The sequence below is a fragment of the Apus apus genome, chromosome 3, assembly GCF_020740795.1.
Source record: "Apus apus isolate bApuApu2 chromosome 3, bApuApu2.pri.cur, whole genome shotgun sequence".
NCBI lineage: Eukaryota > Metazoa > Chordata > Aves > Apodiformes > Apodidae > Apus > Apus apus.
The window spans coordinates 19,040,909-19,058,850 of record NC_067284.1 but is presented as its reverse complement, the minus strand read 5'-3'; the positions used below and the strand labels follow the sequence as shown (position 1 = coordinate 19,058,850).

Below are 17,942 nucleotides of genomic sequence, written 5' to 3'. Positions count from 1 at the left end.
ATGTGTTAGGCATACCTAGGTGAAGAATACAGTCTTTCTTATAAATTGAAAAGAAAGGAGAAAAAAGTATTAAAAAAAAATCAGAAATGAAAATCTGGCATATAATCTTCACAGCATTAAGCCAACTGATTCAGGAGTTGTTTTTTTATTTAATCCTGCTGGGAAATATGATAGCCTAACTGACTTTTTAAAAAATTTTCCTAAATAAAATGTTGTTATTCTTTACATACCTGATGTCAAAGAATGGACCTGTGAAATTCAGAGAGCAATGAAAATATCACAGGTTTTCAATGGAAGGATGGAAAACATATTGGACTTTTTTATGCATGTGGAAAAAGGTGAACAGAAATAGGAACATTTTTAAACGTATCCAGTGTCTTGAAATCAGTAGTTTACCTTCATGGCCTGTCTCTGTAATCTTGAACTCTCTTAGTATTAGCATTGTAAGGAAATATTTGGATAGGGAGGGAAGAAGCCTGTTGCTTGAAAATGTGAATTTAGTAATGAGATTTAATTATATCTGGAGTTTGAAGTTCCTGTTAGGAACAAAAGTGTAAGGAGATAGTAGGAGTTGCACAGGATCCAGAAAATTCTAGTAGTGCAGCGATTTGAAGTTTCTAAATGACATTAATAAGAAAAGAGCAATGGCAATATTTATGAGTACATGAGACATAAACTGAAAAATACTGTGTTGTCTGGATCTTTGAAAATACTTCTCTAAATTAGAAGTTATCCCAACATAAACAGCTTGGTGTTGTACAGCTGACTCTGAAGCTGTGGTTTTAATTTTGAATGTAAGGCTGTTCTGTGGAGCACGTGTAGTTCTGTTGTCCTACTTGTCAGAGTATTTCCAAGATTTATTACTTAGTAGAGATTTTGATCTGTAATAATTTGCTTGCACATTGTTGGTTAACTTGTTGGATTGCCTACTGTATTTCTAGTACTTTAGATAAGAAGTGTCCTAAGAGATTTTAGCCTGAAATGAGATTGAATCTCATTACTCTAATGCAGGCCAGATAACTGTAAATACTGAATGATGTTGTTCCAAACCTGTTTTCAAAAGCTTATGCCAAGCTTAGAGCATTTTTCTTTGCCACAAGCATGCAGTGTAGTGAATTTGCACAAACAGGTGCATGTCCAGTGGGTGAGACTTGGCTGCTGCAGCAGTTGCTGGAGACCTCTGGTTGGGATCCAGCTGATTTCTGCTTATTTTCATTGGGAAGAGCACCTGTATTCAGCTGATGGTACATTTTACCTGTTTCATCTCTTTTCTGTGATACTGTATAAGCAATGGCTGCTGCTCTCTCTGAGAAAATTTTTCTGTCATAGAATCATAGAATTGTTTAGGTTGGAAAAGACCTTTAAGATCACCAAGTCCAATCATTAACCTAACTCTACCAAGTCCACTGCTAAAACATGTCCCTGAACACCATATCTACACAACTTTTAAACACATCCAGTCCTTGGTGAACATTCATGTTCTATCAGAATTCATCGAGTAGACCATTAGGGCACAAAAATGTGTTTTACTTGGAATAAACACGTAACAATTTTTCTCAGGTTCCTGAAGTCTAGAAAGAGTTTTCTTATTGATAACTTCATGCAAAGCTAACAATTTAGTTATTTACATACTCTCTTTCAAACTCCTCTGTCCAAATTCATGTAAAATTTTTAGTAAATGTTTTGTCTCAGGGTGAGCAGCTAATGCACTTCTCAAATATTTCCCAGTTGTGGATAAGTAACTGATAGCAGCTGAAAAGAGGTTCTGGGCCCTAACTTCTAACACTACCTGTGAAGTTTGTTTTGAGGCTGGTACTGTTTCTTCATCTTGGTAGTTTATCTTCTAGATACTAAACAGGATCCTGGCTCTTGATACTCTTGCTTCCTCTGGTCTCCAGTCCATATGGAAACCCTTCAATCCAGTTGTCTGTTGCCAGGCCTTAAAAACTCTGGCAGCTCTGTAAGAATTTCCCAGTAAGCTCCCTCTCCACACCTTTGTTTTCTTGAGGCTTCTGCATTTGCTTCCAGATCAGCTTGTTTTCAGTCTGCTGCTAAAAGACTTCCTCAAACCTCAATTGTCTGTCATTCAAATCCCCTCCTTTGGGCTGTAGAGTTTTTATCATAAGTATTGCCAACTTCTTGGTTTCAGCTGCAGACACTTCTGCTTACTAAACCCTTCTAAATCCCTTGTGTGGCTTCTAAACCCAGCTCAACATCAGTGTGTCAAGATGAAAAGTGACAGACAAGTCAGCAAGAAAATCTAATTTACAGAAGCAGACTCCTTTAAATGACAGGATGCTTCCCCCATCCTGTGTGAGCACAAACACATTTCCCTTTTAATATAACCCCTGTATGTTATATGGGAGTACTCACAGAAAGTATGTACTTGGGTGCAAGTTGTTGCTGTCATTTGATGGGCAGGTTAGATGATACTCCTATGGGCTAGGATTCCTTCGTAGGGTAGTTCCTCAGACGCTACAAGCATATAGGGTGTGATTTCCCAGCACAAGTAGCAAGCTATCAATCCTCTGTTCTCTTCATCTTCTGACAGTTTTGCTGCTGGTGGTAGCCATACCAGTTTGCAAATCATCACATTGACCCAAAAGAATTGACTTACGGGGAAAATGTTGTTTAGTTCCCCTTCCTTGCAAAATCTTTGACTGTTCTGATCTTGTTCAAATGACTGAAACCATAAGAAGTGAAAAATGGTTTAGTTCTGGTTCTAAGTTATACCTGGCACTTCTTTTGAATAAATAAAATGTTCTCAGACTTATCATGTCACTAAGTTAAGTTTTCCAAACTCTGGAACTCCAGAGCACAGCAAACATGAGATTGTTGCTGGTTTAAAAGGAAAATTCAAGTAGAAAAGCTGTTGCCTTTATTCCAGTGCCGTTGGGACACCATGAATAAAACCTTGTCCTTTGACGAATTTGTAGTCATGGTTCTTTTTAGAGTTTTCATGAACAGCTAGTGATTTTTCATTGTTTTCTTCTCCTAGTCCAATTGGTTTTCTAGGATGGCTAAGACTCCAGTAAACTAATATCAGAGAAATGACTGGTTAAAGATGTATCAAAAAAAGTGTCAACCAGTATGGTAACTTCTCTTTTAAATTCCTTCCACCAGAAAAAATACCACTGTCATCCCCTTCCAAACAAAAAACCTACTTCTAGTTTAATCTTTCCCCTCTTAGCCCGAATGAATTTTGCTGACTTTCCACCCCTATTGGTATTTGTTATTTATTTGTTCTAGTAATTTCTGTCTTGGTCAGCAATTATGTTACAGTAATACCTGTTGTTATATATTTAACATTTCTCATTCCTGCTATTTTTCATGTTGCTATCTTGTTAATGCTGAGTTGGCCTTTTGCTTGTGTATCCTAATGCTTGCTTTATGTTTTGGCATCCATAGAAGAACCTCAGTGTAACTTTATTCTGACCTGTAAAAAGGCCAAGCTGTAGCCCTTAGAGTAGAAAAAGGTACCAGTTCAAGATTGTGTGTGAACTCACAAATGCGTATTATTATATTTCTCAAAAAATTCTGGAATGAAATTAAGTTATAATTAAATAGTTCATTCATTCTCTGTTATGAGAGATGTAAATTTTACTTGTTTTGTGAATTTCTGCCAAATCTGATAACAGATTCCTTACATGAGTAGAAATTAACTTGTTGTTTTCAAAACTGACCTCATTCTCCTAAAATGTTTCAGAAAATGGGCTTTTCTAATTCAGGCAGAATCTGAAATCAACCCAATTACATCTGTTTAGATAGCCACATCTGTTTTACTGAAGCATCCTGTTCTGGTCTCTGCCAGAGAGAGGATACTGTACTGTGCTACAGGGGTCTGTAGCAGATTTGGCCTAGCATAGGAATTCTTACTTCTTGTGTCATTTCAGAGTTAGTCAGCAGCAGCTAAACCCCTCAGCAGCTTTAAAGGGGTGGCTAGAGGGAACACCAGTTATGATGCAGTATCAGATGTGTTTTTGCAAGCATTCACTATGACAGAAACTTATTATTTTTTAAAAAAAGATATATAATGTGTAGAAGAACAAGCAATACTTCTAATATGATAATCTTTTATGCACATTTTTTAATGCTGCTTTTCTTTCTTGGGGTTATAAATTTCAAACGAAAGCTAATTCAATTATTTAAAAATAGGTATTTTATAGAAAAAATCTTCCTAGGTACTCAGAACTGCTCTAAATACTGTAAGACTTGTTGCCAAATACATAGTGTCCCCTTGTCCTTTTATGTGAGGTCAACCTCTGTGGTAATCATCTCTGCAGTAGCTGTCAAACTGCCTACCTCACCAAGGTGCACTGCAGGAACACTACTAATAGCTTTTAGCACACCAATTAGATAAAAATTGGGTTCATAGTTTGACAGTGAATGGCTTGGGCTCAGTATCTTTCATCTGCAGTTGTCTTTTCTATTTAGTAGAGACACAGATATACTACCTTCTGTGAGATGCAGATTTTTTTAGTATTTTCTCTTCTGTAAATAAACAGCACAAGAGCTAATTCTCAAACTCAAACCTATTGTTCCACTGCTGATTTGCTAATATTGATTTTGAACCAGATCCATATAGTTTGTATACCTGAAAAATCCCTAAAATGGCTTTTTAGAATATGGAGTTGTCGTGTTTTATGCAGTCTTTCAGAAGGAGGTGAAAAGTAAAATGTAGTGAAACTATGTCATAAATATGCAGATTGTAAAAAGAAAACCATTTTTTGGCTTGGTTTTTGAATCCATCTGCCGATTACATTTTTTAAGTTCAAACAGCAAAACTACTTCTGATTTAACTATTACATATTTGGCAAGCTTAATAAAGGACAAATCAAAGCTAAATCAGGGGTATTTACAACAACCACAAATTTAATCCAAAGTGGGTACTTAAATGCTCATATAATTCTAAATTATGTTCCTTCCAGATGGTGGATTAATGTAATTTTAGCAGGAAGTGAAGTTGCACAAATACACAGTATTTAGAACACTCACTGATTTAATGTTTCTGTACCCACCAAGGCACAGATGTTGCTTATCATCTTTGTGCCAGTTGTCTCTAGCTTTCCAGTTATTGCAAACTGAGGAAGAGAGTTTGCAAGGGCAAAAACAGGGCTGGGAATAACTTAAATTAGTAAACCTTAATTCAAATGTAGATGAATCTTTTTCTATCCTCAACCTATTTAACCTCCACAATAACAACAATGGTGGCCTGTTTGTGGAATATCTCATTATGATTTGCTCCTGTATTGCCTCTGTCACCATAATTTGGTTTCTAACTAAAATCATTTAATCTGTAGAGCTGTCTCTGACTGACAATGTACATGGCCTCTTGTTGCATGCCTCTAAAGCAGTGATCAGAGGGAAGGCACAAGACAAATATCTTGGCTTAAAAAAAAAGGAGTTCCTGGAAAGTTGATCCAGCATCAGAATTGATTCCGTACTGCAGAACAGCTTGGATTTGTTGGGCATATTTCAAAACCTCTTGCTTTTCCATGTCTTTTACTGCAAGGAGAAGACAACAAATATTGTGTGCTGGGTGACAAAGATTTTTTCGGTGTGCTTCTGATGGGACATGTATTGAGCTGTATTGTAGAAACTGTAGAGGGTAGATTCAGACTAGCTAGGAGGAAGACATTTTTAAAAATGATGGTGGTGAAAGACTGGAACAGGTTGTACAGAGAGGTGGTGGATGCCCCATCCCTGGAAGCATCCAAGTTGCGTGGGACTCTGAGCAACCCGATCTACTTGAAGATATCTCTGCTTATTGCAAGGGGGTTAGACTAGGTGACCTTTAAAGGTCCCTTCCAACCCAAACTATTCTATAGCTTGGCAAAACAAGCCCAGGCAACACTTCAGGCTTGGGGAAGAGTGCCTGGAAGGTTGCCTGGCAGAAAAGGACACAGGAGTGCTGGTTGACAGCTGGATGAACATGAGATAGCAGTGTGCCCAGGTGGCCAAGAAAGCCAATGGCATCCTGGCCTGCATCAGAAATATTGTGGCCAGCAGGACAGAGAAGCGATAGTTCCCTTATACTCGGCACTGGTGAGGCCATACGAGATACACATAGACACTACTTGCCATAATGAGGCAGGATCAAGAAGATTGGCTTTGTATGTTTAATTATGTGTTGAAGACTCATGCAGTCTCCAAGAGATGTTTCTCTGTTCACAAAATAATAAAAATAGAGAATTATGAGATAGTAGTATTAAGAATGTTATATTCAAGTTTTAGTTGGTTAGTATATACTAATATACTGCACAGCACTACAGAATTTTGTCCAATGCTTTCCACAGATAACAGATTTACACTTTTCTTCTTTGCCTAGGGACTAAAAGGTGACCCTGGTAGTCCTGGTGTGGCTGGTCCTAAAGGAGAAAAGGTACTTTTTTATCTGTAAAGTTGTATGTATATGTGATTGTGCATTATATTTCTTCAGTATTCAATACTTTACCTTAACTACATGGAACAAGCACCCCCTGTTGCCATTTGTGTAGCTTAAGCATTGAAGAATATGAATACAGACTAACTGTAAATATGGACAACAGGTACTCTATCAAAACAAATTTTGAAAGGAATTCAGAGCAGGAGCCTAAATCCATGGTTCTGAATTGCTCTCTGGGTGCTCTGATTTGCTTCCATGAACTGAAACTTGAAATCCTCACAGCACAATTCATACCTCACTGACGTAATTCTGTGAACATTTTACACAGTCAAATGTCTTTACATATCTGAGCTGTCACACTGACCACAGTGGCCACCTTGTGCATGTAACTTGCAGCTTGTATTTCAACATATGCAAATGTGTTTTAAGGATTGCTTTTTTTAAGCTGTGATCCATTTATGCAGAGATCTGTCTTCTTATTATTTTATTTTATTTTTCTTTTCTTCATTTACCCTGTGGTGAACTATGTACTTCTACACCATTACTGAAGAAGAATATTGCTTTTCTTATATGTTTTCATAATGTTTTCAGAGCATATTTGATGATTATACTGAATTTACTTCTGCAGTGGTGCATGTCCTCTAAAATGCCTAAAGGTCAAAAATGTATAACCAAAGAAACTGCTAGATTATTTACTCTCCTGTTTTAACTAGGGAGAAGTAGGACCACCAGGACCACCTGCCTTGAGTGTAAGTATGCATTAAAAAAAAACAGATGAAAGAAAGTCACTAAGAAATGTTGCAGGGTTTAGCTTATTTGCAATGTAAATACTTTTTTGAAATTAAATTGAAGAGCCAGGTCCCACTCTTTGGAACACCTCTACATTTTCTGCATTAATTGTGAAGCAGGAAAAAGGGAATTTTATAAATATAAAGAAAATATGCATATTTAGAAGGATGTTCCTGCATCAGTACATCCACTGATGGTCTTCTTCACACTTTTTAAAAGGAAACATTTACATTTTAGGAAAGTAAACATGAGTCTTCAGAGGGATTTTACTAACAAATGCACTGAACATATATTTTTTTGCTATCTGCTAACTGAGAGAAGAGACAAGAGTGAGTGTGAATTGGTTTAGCAGCTTGAAGACAGATTACAAGGCTGTGAGAATATATAGCTCAGCAGGAAGGCTTTCTCTCTCCACCACTGTAAATAGTCATGCATTTCTGTTGGCAAGAGCTAGAAGATGAGGAATGACATGAATGGTGGTGACTCAGGGAAAATCCAGTCTTCAGAGTTGTTTTGATTTTGTGACTTCTGTGTGGCCATGACTTGTATGATGTACAATCATGGGAGAAAGATGTTCTGTATTCCTGTGAATAAGTAGTAGGTCAGATATTATCTACATTTATGTGACACTGAATGAGAACTTTCTGTGTCAGGACCATTCATGTTGCTACAGCCAAAATGTGACATAAGTGTTTCAGTTGTGAAGTGTTAGAGAGAGTTTTAAAATGTTCCTTTAATTTGGGATTCATGCATAATGTCATAAATATATCCTCTACTTACAATCATTTTTAGTTTTTCCTAATGTGAAAATAATTTATTTCTTTTAGCTAAAATGGAAAATGAATTGCTATTCTGTGAGACGGAGAGGGAAGAGCAGTGAAAATAAACACATTGTTAAAGCTTAATTCCAAAATGCTTTTGAGCAGTGAGGGACTGAGTAATCAAGGGGACTTGTTTTTGCTGGGTCATAGACCTTCTGCCCCAGTGCAATTCAATACTGAGACAGGTGGGAAATGACAGCACTACAGAGCTGTGCTGCCCTGTGGGGTTCTTCCATTCCTATGTACTGCCATAGGAATCATACACCAGCGGATTAAACTGGAGAAGGTCTACCAGATGGGCTCGTCTCAGTATGAGCTAGAGCATGTGCAGGGCCAGAGCATTCTCTCCACCCACAGACCTGCACCATGGTCATGTCCTCAGCACAGGGAGCCTGAAGGAGGCAAAAGATGGAGACTGCTTCCCTGCAGTTATTCCCAAACAGCTGGCCGGTGGTCCTTCGGTCCATGAGGATTTGTCTGTAGGTGATCTACAGAACCATATGACAACAAGTAGTAGGAACTCTTTTTTTTTCATGTGTCTGTTCTTTTGCTACCTGTGAGAATATGAAGGGTGTCAGGAACCCTGTGTCTAAAAGGTTTCAGTCATCCCTGAGATGCAGTAAACCCCCCTACTGCTCAGAAGCACAGTCATTGTGTTTTGCCCTTCAACCTGAAAAAAACACAGAAAATAGAAGTTGTTTTACTTGGAGGAAAAGCTGTATTTTTAGAAGGGCTTAACAAACAGGTGTAGTCTCTCTAAGGAATGAGGGATACTCAGAGGCAGTATGTATGGCAGAATTCATAAATACCCAACCTCTGTAGCAACCTATCGGGTGAATGAGCATATCCCAAACTGCAAAACAGAGGAAACAATATGGAGGCTTTTCAAGGTGCAAAAATAATTTACCAGTTTGAAATAGGAATTTCATATAATAGAAAATGCACTGGTCTGGGGAAAAAAAAAAAAAAAGCTCACAATACTTCTGTTTGATTTTCCTTAAGAGAAAATCTCTACTAAAATCCTAAGTCATTCACACTTAACAATGCTTCTCACTTGCAGCACTAGCAGAGAATTAAAAAATAAATTAATTGTGTGCCTGGCTATATATTTCTGCAGTTAATAAAGGTAGGATTAGAAGTGCAGCCCGTGTTTTTCTGTACATCTCTTTAAGGCAGGTAAGGAAAGTATTTTTAATACAATTTCATGATTCTTGCATGCTGAATTAGAGAAAAAAAAAGAAACAGTATTGTAGTGAAAACCATGCTACGCTGAAAAAAAAACAAGATGAATTTACAGGCTCTACATAGAATCCTACTGAAATTGCTAATTTCAGGAGCTCCAAGTATATTTATTTGGTTCTTTTGTTATTCATACACATACATTTTAGTGGCTCATATCACTAACTCTGACATATATGGGCATATCTATGCACTTTTAGTAAGGGTTTAGTTTTTTTCTGTTTCCATGGAGTCAGTTAACACTAACAAAAGTCAAGATACATGTATTTATTTTGTCTCCTCAGTTATGAGGTGCTAGTTATATGGGAGTAGTCCAAACTCATGCTTGATTCTCATCCTTTCTTTCTGCTCTCTCTAATTCCTCTGGTATGTTAACTTTCTGAATTGCTCTACAGGTACTAGATACCTCTTTAGTACTTTTCAGCTCTTAGAATCCATGCTGGGAATGTATTATGGATTTTTCTCTCTATTTATGCCAACTTCTGGCAGGCATATTTTGAAAAGTTTAAGATCTCCGATAAGTTTCCCGTGGCCAAGGACCCTTCAGAGAATAGACAGGAGGGATTATACTGCTCTGTTGTGTGGTTTTGTCAAAATGTGAAATTTAGTGGCAGAAGCTGGGGACTGTTTTCTGCAGGGTCACAGCTGGCTCCACAGCTCGGCCACTCTGGTATCCCTAGCTTAAGCCTGTACATGCCGTGTCAGAGGAGTGACAGGTGAGGGAAGGTAGCACAGCCATCTCTTGTAAAATGTATGAAAACTATTCCTCCTGACACTCGATATGCTGCTTTTAGTTCCTGAGGAAAACAAGCGTCCGTCCGTACGTTCCTGCAAACCTATCCCTTTCAGGAGTTATAAAATACTCATCCAGATGGCACCAAGTGTTTATGCAGAAGCTGAGGCTTAAGTCAGTCACAGACAGAAGTCCCCAAGACTTGCTTACTAAACAGATAGTTGGAATGTTGGCTTCTAGTTCTGGTTAAATTGAGCCGAAGGAAGCAGGCGCACAGCTGTGGCGTGAAGGCAGCGGCGGGAGGAAACCACAGACTCAGGCCCGGGCAGGCTCCCCCGTCACTGCTGGCTCTGCCCTCCCCAGCAAACATCAGCAACAGATTACACAGCTTTCCCCTTGGAGCTTCAGCAGTTACTTACGTAAAGCACAAGTTCACTTTTGGCAATGATGCCTGGGAATTTCACACATTAATTTGATACTGTACTTCAGTTTATACTATAATTATTTGACATTCATACAGAATTTTGAAGAGAAGAAGTTTGGTATCCTGGCATTCTTGCTGTTATGGTGGGCAGCAGTATATCAGTGATTCTTTCTGAAAAATCATGTGCCACTTTTGCTTACTTGTGTCCTCCACATGATGCTTTTCTTTTCTCACACTGAAAAAATAAGTTATCTGAATATATATAGTCATTTAATATTACTATTATTACTTAATAGTATTACTGAAGAAGGGGGAACATACCCCCATTAGTGAGCATCTCAACTAATATTGTCCTCTCTTTCTTTTCATATGATATAAAGGAGAGCGATTCTAATTAACTCAAGAAAGAAGAGAGAGAAAATTGTATTTTTGTTCTAATTCTCTTGATCTCTTCACATGCATTCATATATATTGAATTTTCTCTACCTGAACTTTTTAATGGAGCTGTACTTGCATCAGATATAGAGATCTTTACCTCATCCTCCTTAAAAAATGCTTTTTAAGTATGGAAGCAAATCCTGTTAAGATTCCCCTCTTAGTGTAATAGAAAATGATTTAGCAGTTTCAGTCTTTTTTAAATCTTCTTTATGCAGCAATACTGATGCTGAATGCACAAGTGAAGACTGATGTCTTAGCCTCAAAAAAAAATTTGTTTTTCAAAAATTGCAGTTGGCTAAGTTGGCCTGAAAGTGATTTATATGTGCTTCATTAGAGGAACAGTTTGAGAATGGTCCCATATGCAGTAGACATCAATGTAAAGAATAATTTCAAATTATTTCTCAGGATTTTAAATTACACTTTATTTGCTTACAATATAAACCCATGTCTATTAAAAGTACTAAGTTAATGAAATGTGAACTTCTGTGAAATTATTCTTGCAATTTCCCTTTGAAATTATTTCTTCTGAAGAAAAGTAGTTGTCAAGTTACCGGAGAAAGATGCAGAATGACCAAACCTAAAGCATAATGAGATCAGTGAGGAGCATATTTTCTGTTTTTTTCAGTAATAAATTATCCTGAAGAAGTAACTGATCATGTTTTCTGACAGACTGAAATATTTCTGCTAAATGCCATCTTCCTTCCCAGAGAATTAAGTGGCTTGACAGCAGTTTTAAAAGCAAAATCATAGCATATTCTACTTTGTCCTCTCACAGTATTGTGTGTCTGCGTGCTCTCTGGGTTCCTGTGTGGGTGGTGATAAGCAGTCTTGTGGACAAGGACATGAAGCCATTATAGTTTATATTTTCAGATCTCTTTCTTCCTAACTCTCCTGTTTGGGCCTCTAGGCAGAGCAGCAGGACAAACACAGCAAGTAAAAAGCCTTGAAGATATCTGGGAAACCAACGCTGTAGCCATCTTGACTGCAGAGAAAGTATTTCTATTTCACCTCCTTTGATTGCTGAGGGTAATCACCAGTCTTTCATGAGAGGAAGCTACTCATTTCCCCACAATACAGTGGAAACAGGTCAAAGAGGAAAATCTCAAAATGGTTGGAAGGATGACAGTGGCAGTCATGACCTGCACAGCATAACTTGTCATCTGGTAACATTTCCAGAAAAGTAGATGAATTTAAGACTTAATTGAACTGCATCTTAATGCATCCTGTCTGGAATGCTGAGGCATTCTTGCATGGGTGCAACTACAGCAGTACTGACTGTCCTATGAGCTGCATATTTGGGTGTCTGGGGAATGCTCTTTGAGTCAGTCAGGCCGCACCTCTTTAATGGGATTACATGTTGGGTTATGTCAGGAATCTGAAAATTAGTGGGTGATTTTTACCTGACTGCTTCATCGTGTGATTCTGCACTGCCCTATTTGTGGGCTTTACAGAGGGATCTTTAAATATGTAATTCATCAATGTGATGACTATTTTTATCCTGGTGAGAACTGTTTGTTGAAGAACTAGGTCAAGCCCCTGCTGTGGAATTTGCCCACCAATTCATAGGATTTCTTTGGATGGAAAAGGCCTTTAAGATCAAGTCCAATCATTAACCTAGTGCTGACAAGTTCACCATTCACTTGTAAAAAAAATATCTACTGTTGATTTTGTTTCAGTAGAGCTTTCATTTCAGTTTATAAACATGGACATGATTTTAGCCCTTCTGTAATAAGCAATTTCTGATAGTTATGTGCTAGCTAATACACTTTCAACTGGTAGCTTCTGAAACTTAAAACAGCTTAACTGGCTGAATTGTTAACAGATTTTTCTGTCACTTCCAAACACCTCAAGCTTTCATCCTGTTACTTTCAAAAAATATTAACTGTTAAGTATTAAAATGTTAGTTCCTACAGATATTTTCAATGAGATGCAAGATCTTTTAAAATCTTTGTTGCTTTGCTGTAACATTTTTTAAATCTGTTGGTTTTCCTCTATTCCCTAGAATAAGGGAGTAAGTTTTGGTGATCTTTTTGTTTAAATATTTGTGAGCTTGTGTTTCATAGCATGCTTGCTTCTTCTTTATCTAGCCTCACAACCAGCATCTTTTTCCTTGCCAACACTTCCCTTTACAGTTTAACTCTTATAAAGGTATTCACAAGTTTCTGTTCTTCACTGAATTTTTGAGAATTCTTTTTTTTACAACCCTCTTCTGCCTGCCTGTGCATCACATTTTATCTTTTTTTATAGCCATCCTCATTCATCATAATAGATTTTCTAAGTTTCAGATGCACTTGAGCTCATCTCAAGCTTACTGACTCTTTTGCTTCCCCAACATACATGGTAAAGTTTGAGATGTTTCCACTTCATGCTCCTTGAGCTCCTTCAGGTGCATAACTCCATGGGATTTGCCTGTTCCATAATAGATACAAGCCCTAAAGACTGCATATGTTACTTCAGTTTGCTTCTTCATGAAGTAGTTAGAATGCCACCACCTTCCAACCTCAAAGGTGATCTGACAGAGTCAGGAAAATCCTGTGCATGTTAGGCCACCTGTAAGGATGCATTATGTTTTTCTGGCAGTCTGATGTCACTGAAAAAGTACTTATATCTCACTTTGCTTTGTGTTATCCCTGTACCTCCTTTTACTCATTGCCACACCAATCCTCTTACTGCTGCAGGGCTATCACAGTGAAAATCATAAAATCATAGACTCATTAAGGTTGGAAAGGGACCTTAAAGATCACCAAGTTCCAACCCCCCTGCCATGAGCAGGGAACCCTACCACTAGATCAGGTTGCACAAAACCTCATCCAACCTGGCCTTAAAAACCTCCGGGGATGGAGCATCAACAACCTCCCTGGGCAACCCATTCCAGGTCCTCACCACCCTTATAGTGAAGAATTTCTTCCTGATGTTTAACCTAAATCTCCCCTCTCTCAGTTTAAAACCATTACCCCTTGTCCTATCACTATCTTCTCTGATGAAAAAGCTCCCTGGGCTCCAGCACACACTGGCGGCTCATGTCAAGCTTCTCATCAACTACCACCCCCAAGTCCTTCTCCTCAGGACTGCTCTCCAGCCATTCTCCCCTCAGCCTGTGTTTGTGCCTGGGGTTGCCCCAACCCCGGTGCAGGACCCTGCACTTGGCCTTGTTGAGCTTCATGAGGTTGGCACTGGCCCACCTCTCCAGCCTGTCAAGGTCCCTCTCGATGGCATCCCTTCCCTCTTGGGTGTCAACCACACCACACAGCTTGGTATCATCAGCAAATCTGCTGAGGATACACTCAATCCCACTGTCCACATCTCCAACAAAGATGTTAAATAGCACTGGTCCCAATACTGACCCCTGAGGGACACCACTCGTCACCTGCCTCCATTTGGACATTGAGCCATTGACCACAACTCTCTGGGTGGGGCCATCCAGCCAATCTCTTATCCACCAAGTGGTCCATCTGTCAAATCCATGCCTTGTCAGTTTGGAGTGGAGGATGTCATGTGGGACAGTGTCAAACACCTTGCACAAATCCATCAGTTGCTCTGCCACCATCCACCATCTCTGTAGCCTTGTTGTAGAAGGCCACCAGATTGGTCAGGCATGACCTGCCCTTAGTGAAGCCATGTTGGCTGTCACCAATCACCTCTTTATTTTCTATGTGCCTTAGCAGATTTTCCAGGAGGATCTGCTACATGACCTTGCCAGGCACAGAGGTACTGAACAGCCTTTAGCTCCCTGGGTCTTCCTTTTTCCCATTTTTAAAGATGGGGGCTATTTTCTCTTTTTTCCAATCAGTGGGAACCTCAGCAAACTGCCATGACCTCTCAAATATGATGGACAGAGGCTTAGCAATTGTATCCACCAGCTCCTTCAGGATCTGTGGGTGAATCCCATCAGGTCCCATAGATTTATGCACCTTCAGGTTCTTTTGATCGTCATGAACCTGCTCTACACCTACAGTGGGGGGTGATTCACTCTCCCAGTCATTGCTTTCACCTTCTGTGGCCTTTGTGCTGAGGTTGGAGTACTTGCCAGAGAAGACTGAAGCAAAGAAGTCATTGAGGACCTCAGCCTTCTCAATATCCTGTGTTGCTACCTCACCCTTTCCCTTCAGGAGAGGGCCTACACTCTCCTTGGATTTCCTTTTCTCCCCAGCATACCTAAAGAAGCTTTTCTTATGGTTCTTAACATCCCTGACAAGATTTAAATCTAGCAGGGATTTGGCTTTCCTAACCTGATCCCTAGCTGCTTGGACAACCTGTCTGTAGTCCTCCCAGGATACCTGCCCTAGCTGCCACCCCCTGTGTGCTCCTTCAGTGCATAATGAATCCTTTTATTTGCTTTAGATGTTGTTAACTGATGGAGACAGTACATGTAAAATAGGTTGCCTTCTGACACAAGCATTTTGTTTCTCTGTCTCTTTCTCTGTCTGCAGTGGTGGGGTTTTTTGGTGTGGGTTGTCTGCCTGCTGTGTCTTATATGTTTTGAGGGATCTTTGGAGAGATCTCTCTAAAGAGAAATCTCCAGAAGTTAAATAGGGATAAGACCAAAGTAGATACTTCAATCTGCTTTCCTACAAATATGTCCTTCTTTTCTGTGCTAAACTGTTACTCATTGCCAAGTTTTATAGAGTCTAACAGGGGATGTTTTATTTATCCCTTTGGAGAGATTTCACTATTGAGCAGCTTTCTTTTTTATTCCTCCTGCAAACTTTTTCTTCAGGTTTGTTTTTTTCAGGATCTCCTTCAGTGAATGCTGAATAGGGACAGCATTGCAAAGTCATTACAGTTGCCAAGTTATTGCAGTTAGTTAACATGGCCCATGATCCCACCGAAGTTAGTGTGAACTTTTACCTTGGCTTCAATGTCAGGATGTGGCTCCTTGTACAGGGTAGTCCTCTCTGCCTAGTTACCAATTGTAAGCTGCTCTCCTCCCTTTCCTTGAAGATAAACCTCCTTATCTGGTTCCTTTTTCTTGATAATAATATTGTAGAGAGAAGAAAAAGACTAAAAGTAGGTCTAGGACAAAAATGTTGGCTATTAATTATCATTATTGTGCAGTTACATTCTTATGTATTTCTTGTCTCCTTGGAGCCTTATTGTACAGATATGTGAGGCTAAGTATTTCTTCCTCCATAAAACAGATGTTACAGGTTTTCACCTCATTCCCCTGCAAAAGCTGAGATTAGAAATGAAATATAAACAAAACAAAACTCCACCCATTCTTGAATTCCCAGAATTTCTCCACAAAGGTAGACTATTGCTAACAGGAGGATAGACAGAATTATCTGCAAATGCTACACTACCTCGAGGAAAAAGGAGAGAAGGTTTAAAGAGTTCATACTCAGATACTGCTTTATGGGTTTCTGCATATACAAGATCCATAACTCCACTGTAATCAACTTTCTGTGATTTATTTGCTGGACACAACATTGACATGCATCTTTTAGGTCCATAAACTTGTAGAAAATGATGGAAATGGTGTGCATCACTTGTGTAAAAGATCCTAGACCTCATCTTGTCTACATTATAAACTGAAGTGAAAGGAGAAATAACCTATAGTTAACAATGTCTGATGTACTCTTCTAGCTTCAGTGATTGAAAATAAAGAAGCAATAAGAATAGAAAAACTCTTGAAATTACTACTTTTATTTAAAATTTAGGTCAAATCTCAGTCTGATTGACTTAAAACATCACTTGAAGATATATGACCTGGCAGCTTTGGCAAGCCCACTTTCTAAAGTTTATCTTGGGAGTCGGATCATAAATGAACTTCTAAAATTAATTTCTGGAATCTGGACGTTTTTTTAAAACATGACTCTTAGAGGGCCTCAGTTTACCCTTACTGGGTCAATAAATATGCATAGTTGATTCTATATAAGGTGTTCTTAATTTGACCAGATACGACTCAAGCAGAACCAATACCTGAGTCTGAGTAATTTAAATGGTTAAAAAATTAATATTTTAATATTTCAAACTCTTAAATAAACTAAATGTAGCTCTTTAATTTTGTGCTACCTTGTAAGAATATGCAAGATTGCATTCAAGACTTTTTTATTATATAAAGTAAACTTGTTCAGTGTTCTTTGCTGATTACATTGAAACTCATTTCACATTTCTGGTTACTAGAATGGAAATTGGATCGCTTCCTTGAAGTTATAGTTTTTTAAAAAAAATGTGGTCCAAGGTGACTCATAAAGTAAAAGGGTGGGAGCACTGTTCTAAGTTCAGAGCTGTTATTTGAAGCCTTTATGATTATATCATACATTAATCAGATATAAAATTCAAGCCTAAAAACCTCAGAAATGGTCTGTGATACTGTGACTGCAAAGGCAGATCCTTGCATTGAGTTCAGGAGAAAGACCCAGAAATCAAGGGTATGTTCAAAACATTCAAAGCTTCTGTGCAAGCTCATGGGAGAGGGTGAGAGAAAAGTGGCTCTGAAGGGTTTTGAAAAGCTGAACCAGGCACACAGAGGAAATTGCACAGGACTGCTCCTCACAATACAGTGAGTGTAAGGCTTTCTGCTATATTTAGTCCCCTTTCCCACCACTCCCTTCCCTTCCACCCCCCCCACCCCCCCCCCTTTAGTTCCTATATTTGAATTTGTGTTGTAGATCAAGTTGTCATTCATTTAATATAACTTTTATGTTATTTTTTTCTTATGGCATCTTAATGAGACAAACCACTTTTCATATAAAACTGTAGTTAAATATAACTGCTAAAGTAGTGCTGACTTTCCTCTTCTTTTCCAAATGATTTAATCCTTTATAGGGAGGAATGTGATTAATAATTATTGTTTGTGTTTTTTCTCACACCTAAATATAACCTTATCCTGAAAGAAGTTATTATACCTAACCTATTATATACCTAACCTATTTTTATTGTTAGAAACAAGTGCTTTCTCTTGACATCTGGCTCTTTGAGTTAGTCTTACTTCTATAGAATAAAGCAGGATGGGAATAACAGTGAATGTTTTACGTGTTTAATGTTTGTATTTTCAGGGTTTGCCAGGGCTGGAGGGTCCCCAGGGTCCACCTGGCAAAGAAGGTCAAAGGGTGAGTAAACTTGGTGAACAACTGGTGAGTGTGCTGACTGACCCTGATATTTGACTTCTCT

The 17,942-nt window shown here is 38.6% G+C and overlaps 1 protein-coding gene across 3 annotated transcripts in view; it reads left to right on the top strand.

The window, feature by feature from the left end:
• The window catches only part of COL19A1 (collagen type XIX alpha 1 chain), a 182,040-nt gene that overhangs the window by 87,261 nt on the left and 76,837 nt on the right, over window positions 1-17,942 (top strand). For all 3 annotated transcript variants that reach the window (XM_051615561.1, XM_051615562.1, XM_051615563.1), the window contains 3 exons: window positions 6,329-6,382; window positions 7,099-7,134; window positions 17,828-17,881. In XM_051615561.1, the coding sequence (XP_051471521.1) occupies window positions 6,329-6,382; window positions 7,099-7,134; window positions 17,828-17,881 (144 nt within the window). The remainder of the gene's footprint in view (window positions 1-6,328; window positions 6,383-7,098; window positions 7,135-17,827; window positions 17,882-17,942) is intronic.